The sequence below is a fragment of the Triticum aestivum genome, chromosome 6B (assembly GCF_018294505.1).
Source record: "Triticum aestivum cultivar Chinese Spring chromosome 6B, IWGSC CS RefSeq v2.1, whole genome shotgun sequence".
Taxonomy (NCBI): Eukaryota; Viridiplantae; Streptophyta; class Magnoliopsida; order Poales; family Poaceae; genus Triticum; species Triticum aestivum.
Window position 1 is genome coordinate 672,499,896 of NC_057810.1, and position 9,590 is coordinate 672,509,485.

The 9,590-nt window shown below is 47.5% G+C and overlaps 1 protein-coding gene across 1 annotated transcript; it reads left to right on the forward strand.

Moving 5' to 3' along the window:
- The first annotated feature begins 5,090 nt into the window (after window positions 1-5,090).
- On the forward strand, window positions 5,091-8,775 carry LOC123134796 (purple acid phosphatase 2). Its single transcript, XM_044553966.1, has 3 exons — window positions 5,091-5,524; window positions 7,499-7,834; window positions 7,946-8,775. The coding sequence occupies exons 1-3, from the start codon at window positions 5,141-5,143 to the stop codon at window positions 8,615-8,617; spliced, it is 1,392 nt and encodes a 463-aa protein (XP_044409901.1). The 5' UTR covers window positions 5,091-5,140; the 3' UTR covers window positions 8,618-8,775.
- The last annotated feature ends 815 nt before the right edge of the window (window positions 8,776-9,590 follow it).

Sequence of the window (9,590 nt, forward strand, 5' to 3'; positions counted from 1 at the left end):
ATGCGGTATGCATATTTAACGGAGAAAATGTCGTTCTTTTCATGACTCCAGCTCCAGAAATCATCAACATTCTTCATGCACAAAGGAGAATACCCAATATGACTAGCATCCATGTGCAAAAAATTTGCTTGAACTCTCTATTTGTCCCATGTAGCGGAGGTCACATCAATCAGCTCGGAAACGTGATTTGGTGGGTCGTTAAGCAAACAGCCATATGGCCTCATCATCTCTGGTCGAGGCAACCGGTTATCTTCCCAAATTCTTGTGCTCTCTCCATTATTGATGCAGCGGATCAAACCCTGCTTCAGGATGTCTCTTCCTTCCAATATGGACCTCCAAACTTGGCTCAGAGCGCTGCCAAGGTGAGCATTTAAAAAGGTGTCATTAGGGTAGTATATACCTTTGAGCAAACGCGCACACATGCTATCAAGGTTCTGCAAAATGTGCCAAGCCTACCTAGCAAGCATTGAGAGATTAAAAAGCTCGAAGTACTTGAAACCTAGACTCCCCATGCCTTTCGATTGAGTCATCTCCTTCCACGAAACCCAATGAGGTTTCCTTTTTACCTCTTTGCTACCCCACCAAAACTTTCTGATAAGCTTATTGGAATGTTCACACAACCCCCGAGGAAGCTTAAGACATGGCATAGAATAAACTGGCACTACCTGAGCTACTGATTTCACAAGTACCTCTTTTCCTGCCGTGGACATGGTGGTCTCAATACACCCCCGAACTTTGCTCCATAGTCTATCTTTAAGATACTTGAATGCGCCGTTTTTGTTGTTACCTATGTGAGACGACATTCCAAGGTATTTTTCATTAAGGGTTTCATTGGGTACATTTAATAGGATCTTAATTTCATTTCGAGTACTCTCCGGAACCCCCTTGCTGAAATAAATTGATGACTTCATATTGTTGATTCTCTGCCCAGAAGCTTGGCAATAGAACTCCAGAACTTGGTTCACCTCAGTAGCACCCATACTATTTGCCTTGAAGAACAACAGGCTGTCATCAGCGAATAAGAGATGCTTTACTAGTGGTGCCAACGGTGCCACCTGCAACCCCTCCAAATTGGATAACTCGCTTCTCGATTTTAACAGGTACGACAGGCCCTCTGCTACTATCAAGAACAAGTACGGGGATATTGGGCCCCCCCCTGTCTGATCCCTCTAGATGACTTAAAAGCCTCAAGCTTCTTCCCATTAAAGAAGACAAAAAAATTAACTATGGTAACAAGGCTCATCACAATACTCACCCAATGTTCCGTGAACCCCATCTTTAGCATAATAACTTGGAGGTAGGGCCATTCAACTCTATCGTAGGCCTTCATCATGTCAAGCTTTGGGGCGCAGGATTGATGTTTCTTTGCTCTGTTCTGTTTCATAAAATGTAGACATTCATAGGCCATGATAATGTTGTCAGTAATCAACCTACCAGGTACAAAGGCTGATTGTTCCTCTGAGATTATATCTGGTCAAACTATCTTTAGACGGTGAAGCAATCTTGTAAAGTACATTGCATAAGATGATTGGGCGGAATTGAGTCAGGAGTGTGGGATTTTTCACATTTGGAATAAGTACTAGAGTACTCAGCTGACTCCTTTCCCTCAACAATTTTTAAAACCGCTTTGGTGACCTCATCTCTGCAAACATCCCAATGGTGCTAGAAAAATGTGCTGGAAAACCGTCGGGGCCCGGTGCCTTTGTGAGATACATTTGAAACAACGCAGTCTTGACCTCCTGAGCACTATATGGAGCGTTTAAGCTATCATTCATCGTCGTCGTTACCTTCCTTGGCACCGTATCTAGGACCCGATCCATGTCATGAACCCCTTGAGATGTATACAAATCTTTGTAGAAGTCTGTGGCCATTGTTTCCATCTCGCCTGTATCCAAGGTCAACTGCTCATCTGGGCACTGGAGTGATTTAATTTGGTTCTTCCTCCTGCAACGGCTAGCCCGGAGGTGAAAAAGTAAGTATTTTTGTCCCCGTGCATAAGCCATTCTATTTAGCTCTCTGGCGCCACAAAATCTCCTCACTGTGAAACAGTTCCACCAGATGATCAACAATTTTTAATTCATCCGAAGAGGGGCCAGATCGTCCTCGAGAGTCCACATCTCTTGTAGCTGACACTGCAACTAGCGAATCTGCAAGCGAATATTTCCAAAGTGCACTCGATCCCGGTGTGTAAGGTCACCAGCCAGGTTTTTAAGCTTGCCTCCCACTTGTGCTACCGAATTAATCAGGAACTGAGTCCATCCAGCATGCACTACATCCACCAGAGCTGGGTCACGCCCCCAACACAACTCATATTTAAATCTGTGTGGGGCCCGCCTGCATGCATGCATGTCTTTTAGCTTCAGGTAGATCGGTACATGGTCTGAAGAAGCTGCTTCTTTATGTTCAGTGATTGCATCCGGGAAGGCAACACACCAGGCCATGTTTGCTACACTTCTATCAAGATGCACTTTGGTGTGCGTTCCTCCAGAAACTTTCTTCTCAAAGGTCCAGCTCTTTCCAATGTAACCAATATCCGTCAAGCCACAAGTGTCCAGCGCATCACGAAAGGAGTCCATTTGAGCTTGGCTTCCGCAACACTGTCATGTTCGTGTGCGTGGAGTATCTCATTAAAGTCACCCATCACAACCCAGGGTAGGTTGCTAGAGCCGACAATCCTCGTAAGCATATCCCAAGTTTTATGGCGTTGGTTAACCTGTGCTTCACCATAGACAAAGGTGACTCTAGATTTTGTATCAACAAGCTCATCGACTATCAAGTCAATGTGATACTCAGAATAACCAATAACTTCAAACTTTATTTCGTCATTCCAAAAACTCCTAAGCCACCACTTTTACCACAACTGCTAACATCAAAACTTTTATTAAAGCCTAATGATCCTACCATATTCTCTACTCGAGAGCCATCAATTTGGGTTTCAACATTGCATAAGATTGAGGGGCAAAGTTGCCTCGTGAGATCACGAAGCTCCCGAACTGTCGTGGGTTTGCCAGCCTCGTGACAGTTCCAGCACAGAAGATTCATTACGCTAGATGCGACTCCCCATGGGAGCCCGCCAAACGCGCATCACTGGTTTTGTTGGAACTGGGTTATTTGCCTGAACTTCATCTTGACCAGATGGATTCTGTTTAGTCCTCTTCGGATCTTGCTTCGGCGGGGGACTGGTCGGGTCCTCGGGTGGTGGAAGAAGCCGTGGCTTGTTTTGTTTCTTCACAAGAGTAGGTATGGCTTCCGCTGTTTTTGGATCAGCGACAATAGCTGCACCCCTCTTCCTATTCATATCCCCCTCCTCCATAGTAACATCTGTTTGAAAATTGTCTGAATCCTCTTGAACAGTGGGCTCGAAGGGATTCTGCTCATGAGTTCCACAGCCACGTCCTCTACCAGCTCGGCCCCTAACTCGGCCTCCTCTGGTGTTGTTTGCTTCTCCTGGACCCCTCCCCGGGCCTCTGAACCACGTAGCTCTAAGGTCCTTGAAGACCAGCGCCTTGGGGGGGGGGGGGGGGGTGAACCCCGTCTCCACACTACTTGAACAGATGTCCCAAGTTACCACACACCGCACACCAATCTAGCAGCCTCTTATTTCACCCTAAAGATCTCCCTGTGAAGCACATCTTTCTTCCTTATGACCAACGGATAAACGTTCTTAAGCGGCTTTGTGACATCAAGCTTTATCCTTACATGGACAAAATTCCCTTCGAAATCTTGCGATTTTGGTTCAGCATAGATGAATTCTCCACTATTGACGACAGTGCCTTGACTTTGGAGAAAAAGCCATCCGGTAGATCATGGATTTGCATCCATATATCAATCTTATCGAGCTCCACTAATGATGGTTTTGTGAAGCCATCATATCGGGCAAGAACAACTGCTTTACCTTTGAAAGTTCATGGCCCTTCCTTCATAACTTGTTCCCAATCGTCGAGACAAGAAAACTGCATGGTGTATAGGTTGTCCTCAAGTGGTCGGATCTTCACCTCCTGAGCCAGATCCCAAGCGCCCTCATGTTCTTGTAGAACCAGTATTGGTTGTAGGTTTTGTCGGTGTAAACCCTAGCGACCACCATCCATCTAGTGGCCTCCTCCGACAGCTCAGTATCCTCGATCACCACATCCTCAAGGCCGTCCTCCTTCAATCCCAATTCTTCCATCATTGCCTCGAGATCGGATGTGCCAGAACCCGAGTTCACCGCAACTTTCGCCATTATTCCTCTAGCCCGTGGTTTCAGTCCGCGGGAGGTAGGGGCCCCAACGATCCCGTTCCCCAAACCCCTGCTAGGTCCTGACGGCCCCGACAGTCCGGCGTGGAGGGGGGAGTAGAGGGGAAACGGATCTCAATGATGGTGAACGAAGTCGCCGCCGAGAGGAGAGAGAACCCTAACGAGGGGGGAAACTGACATCCATTAGTTGACAAGAGTATTAGATAGATAGATAGCTTTAGGCTGTCTAGGCCTATTCAGCCAAGACGGGTTTCGTATGTTCAATTCCCCCACGTGACACGGGAGGAAAATCAGCAGGTTAGCATTTGAGACTACAAATCACTCACTCTCTCCATCCAGGTCGACCTCCCAGTGTTATCCGATAAGTGCTACGACGTTGATAAATTTTCTACATATATGATATCTGTCGTTATCCACCCACCAGGACAAATGCAATAATGCTACATATACGATAAATTTTCTACACATTAAATCTACGGAGGTGACATGGGGCACCCCATGGCCGGTTTTCAAGGACCAATAAAAACAGGACATATCAGCCTGTAGATTAACTCTGTAAGAAAATCCCACAAATCTACTCCCTCCATTCCGAATTACTTGTACATCCGTATCTAGACAAATCCAAGACAAGTAATTCGGAATGGAGGGAGTAGCATTTTTTGGATAAATCTAAATTTATACGACATTTCAGGCTGGCCGAGAGAGTGACATTTGAGGCTGGAATCGCAAGCTCGATCCATCCCCGTCGTCGTCATGCCATCATTGCAAATCGTTAACCCAGCACGTGCTGCATTGTGCACCATGATATAATGGGCCTGGGACGAGGCGATTTCTGTGCAGCAGACAGCACAGTGCCACAGTGCCACAGCGTGCGTGCGTGCTCTCGTCGACCGACCTCTGGCCATGGGTGCTCTTCGACGTCAACAATGGCTCAATGCCGCATTTGTGCTCGCCGTGCTGCTCCTCGCCCAGGCGGAGGCGCGCGGGGTGACGAGCGCGTACCGGCGGAGGCTGGAGGCGGCCGAGGACATGCCGCTGGACGCCGACGTCTTCGCCGTGCCGCCCGGGCACAACGCGCCCCAGCAGGTGCACGTCACGCTGGGCGACCAGGCCGGCACGGCCATGACTGTGTCGTGGGTGACGGTCGACGAGGTCGGCAACAGCACCGTCATGTACGGCCGCGCCATGGGCAGGCTCGACATGGCGGCCGAGGGCACGCACACGCGCTACAAGTACCACAACTACACCTCCGGGTTCATCCACCACTGCACGCTCACCAACCTTGAGGTGAACTCACTCACACACATAATCACTAGTGCTCACTAGTGTAGGTTTTCGCCCGGTTTTTCTTAAATTAAGTGGGCAATTCTCTTTTTCTTAATTAATCGAAGAGGCAAAAATTTTGCCTCCGTTTCGAAAAAAAAATTCACTCACTAGTCACCACTAAATTATTATTTTCACTTTCCTAGTTAGTTAAGATTTTTATTAATAGTATTATGCTCCTTTATTTTTAAGATCTCTTTGGTCATTTGGGCAGGGCCATTCCAGGCCTAAAAGCATGTACAATCACAGTGGGCTAATTTGGCCTCCTATATGTCCGCAAAGGCGCAAACGCATTCGGTCGCGTTCACTTTGAGTCCTTATTTGTCCTGCACACAATCATGCCTTTCAAATTGTCCGGATATGTATATGGTTAGTGAAAATGGTTCATGGTCCCATCAGGCAGAGAAAATAAAGAACAAAAGATGAGAAAAAAAATGGTCTAGCATGAGCCAAATCTGATGTGGCGGACGAGACACCCTCCCCATATATAGGTTGGGTTTGCGGGTTTCCAATGCGGGGAGAGTCGGACATTGGCTGAGCTGTCTGTCCGAACATATATGGACATATATGCACATAATAATTTTGTTACTACACACTATACTTCCTCCGTCCTCTAGAATAAGGCGTGTAAATTTTAAGTTCACAAAAAGAATCAACAACTAAAATATTAACCAGGTATAGTATAAAAATATATTTGACTATATTTTTTTCCAGACTATTTGACTATGTATTTAGTGATATTAATTTTATTTTACAGTTGTTAATATTTTTTGTACAAACTTGATCAAACATGCACCGTTTGACTTGAGACAAAATTTATAGGCCTTTTCTGAAACAACGAGTACATGATTAGCCAGTAATTACTATGTCCAAAAATTACTAAATACCCACAAAAGAATAATAGACCCTGTTTGCGAGAATACTGAAGTATGAACCACAAATCAATATGGGGTAGCTAGTAAGCAATGTATTGGAAGAAAAATATGAATGTATCTTGCAACACAACATTAAAATTTGCATAATGCATGCAAGTTTTCCCATGAGAGATATTACAACTTTAGCATTAAGAAGATTATTATTAGAAAAATATTGCCTCCGTTTCAAAATTAAGATATTTTTGTAGGCTAGCGGTAGTATATTATTTTTACTTTTGGGGACATTCATCTTCAATCATTGCAGTACAACAAACACCAGAAATAAAAATTACATCTAGATCCATAAACCACCTAGCGACAACTACAAGCACTGAAGCGAGCCGAAGGCGCGTCGCCGTCATCGCCCCACCATCGCTGGAGTCGGGCACAACTTGTTGTAGTAGACAGTCGGGAAGTCGTCGTGCTAAGGCCCCATAGGATCAGCGCACCAGAACAGCGACCGCCGCCGATGAAGAATAACGTAAGTCAGAAGGATTCAACCTGAAGACACATGAACATAGACGAACAACCACGAGATCCGAGCAAATCCAGCAAAGATAGATCCGCCGGTGTTGGACGCACCACCGGGGCTGGGGCTAGGCAGGGAGACCTTTATTTTATCTTCAGGGAGTCGCCGCCGTCTCGCTTTGCTGAGCAGGACACAAACCTTAACAAGACTGACACAAACGACTAAAAACGAAGCCCTCTCGCTGGCCCTTGCCAGGATCCACCGCACCTCCATGGCCCTAGGGTCACCGGAGACGAGGCCGGCCTACGGCGGCAAGAGGCAGGAACTCTAGCGGTAGTATTACTACAACTGTGATATGATAAAAGATAAGTTATAAAAATTCAGTATAAATGTTTTATTTGTTTGGACTCACTCCAGGTTTAACTTTTGACTTGGGACAATTCGAAAACTTTAATTATTTTGGAACGGAGGAAGTATGTCTTTAGACCAAATATACTACTACAGAAATTTGAGTGACTTTACGTTAATTGTTTTTGAGAAACTTGTAACTTGCAGCATGGCACCAAGTATTACTACGCCATGGGCTTCGGCCACACGGTGCGGACCTTCTGGTTCACTACCCCTCCCAAGCCCGGCCCGGACGTACCCTTCCGGCTGGGCCTCATCGGCGACCTGGGCCAGACGTCCGACTCCAACAGCACACTGACCCACTACGAGGCCACCGGTGGTGACGCCGTGCTCTTCATGGGCGATCTCTCCTACGCCGACAAGCACCCCCTCCACGACAACAATCGTTGGGACACGTGGGGCCGCTTCTCCGAGCGCAGCGTCGCCTACCAGCCATGGATCTGGGTCACCGGCAACCACGAGGTCGACTACGCACCGGAGCTTGTAAGTAAATACATGGATGCAATTCGATCGACCATCTGTATGTTCTTGTTGATATGTGTATTATAATTCAGCCAATCATGACATGGCCGTTGTTTGCATGCATGGTTGCAGGGAGAGACGGCGCCGTTCAAACCCTTCAGCCATCGGTACCCGACGCCGCACCGGTTGAGCGGCTCGCCGGAGCCCTACTGGTACTCGGTGAAGCTCGCGTCCGCGCACATCATCGTACTGTCCTCCTACTCCGCGTTCGGCAAGTACACGCCGCAGTACAAGTGGCTGGAGGCGGAGCTGAAGCGCGTGAACCGGAGCGAGACGCCGTGGCTGATCGTGGCGTCGCACTCGCCGTGGTACAACAGCTACAACTTCCACTACATGGAGGGCGAGCCGATGCGCGTGCAGTTCGAGCAGTGGATCGTAGAAGCTAGGGTTGACTTCGTCTTCGCCGGGCACGTGCATGCATATGAGCGTAGCCACCGGGTGTCCAACATCAAGTACAACATCACAGACGGGAGGTGCAAGCCGGTGCGGGACCGCCGTGCGCCCGTGTACATGACCATCGGCGACGGTGGCAACATCGAGGGGCTTGCCGACAGCATGACGGAGCCGCAACCGAGCTACTCGGCGTTCCGGGAGGCTAGCTTTGGGCATGCCTTGCTGGACATCAAGAACCGCACGCATGCTTACTACGCCTGGTACCGCAACGCCGACGGCGTCAAGGTCCCCGCCGACACCATGTGGTTCACCAACCGCTACTACATGCCCAACCACGACGACTCTCGTTGATTCGTTTCCATGTTATCAAGCATATTATTACTTACTGATAATAAGGCTGATGGATTTGTTGCCATATATGTATGTGTGTATTTACTTTCACAAAAATGATGTATAAACAACTCCTAATTCATATGGTTGAATAATCTTTATGATATAAATGAGACACGTATTACCATGCAAAAAAAAGCTATAAGGAGGACCGTCGGAAGGAATGAGTGCATTGATATGGAACTGCCGGGGTGGGGGGAACCGCCGGACAGTTCGTGAGGTCTTGGCCCTCTCAAAAGCCAATTCCCCGGGGCTTATTTTCCTGTCAGAAACAAGATAAGCCTCATGTAAGATGGAGAAGTTGAAGTGGAGACTGCAGATGAGAGGTTTTGTGGGTGTGTCTAGTGAGGGTCTCAGTGGGGGACTCGCACTTTATTGGGATGAAAGGCTGCAGGTAACGGTGTTGGATTCGTGTGCACGGTACATTGACGTGCGAAAATTGTCGACAATGCAAATGATAAGTCATGGAGAACAACTTTTGTCTATGGTGAGCCAAGAGTGGAGAACCGCCATCGCATGTGGAGCTATATCTCTAACTTACGAGCGGTGTCGGAGGAACCTTGGTTGGTATGCGATGATTTTAACGAGGCAATGTGGCAACATGAACACCTCTCACGCTCTGTACGGTCAGAAAATCAGATGTTGATGTTCAGGGATTGTCTATTGGCATGCGACCTGATGGACCTCGGCTTCACAGGGATTCCGTTTACCTATGATAATGGCCAGTTGGGTGACAGGAATGTTAAAGTCAGATTGGATCGAACGTGTGCAGATGAGGCTTGGAGAGAGCTATTTCCAGCCACACAAGTGCTGCACTTAGTGTCATCATGCTCAGACCATAGTCCAGTGTTTATACAGTTATCAAGTGTAGACCCGCAACAGGCGAGGTCAGCACCAAGGTACGAAATCATGTGGGAGCGACATCCAGCACTAG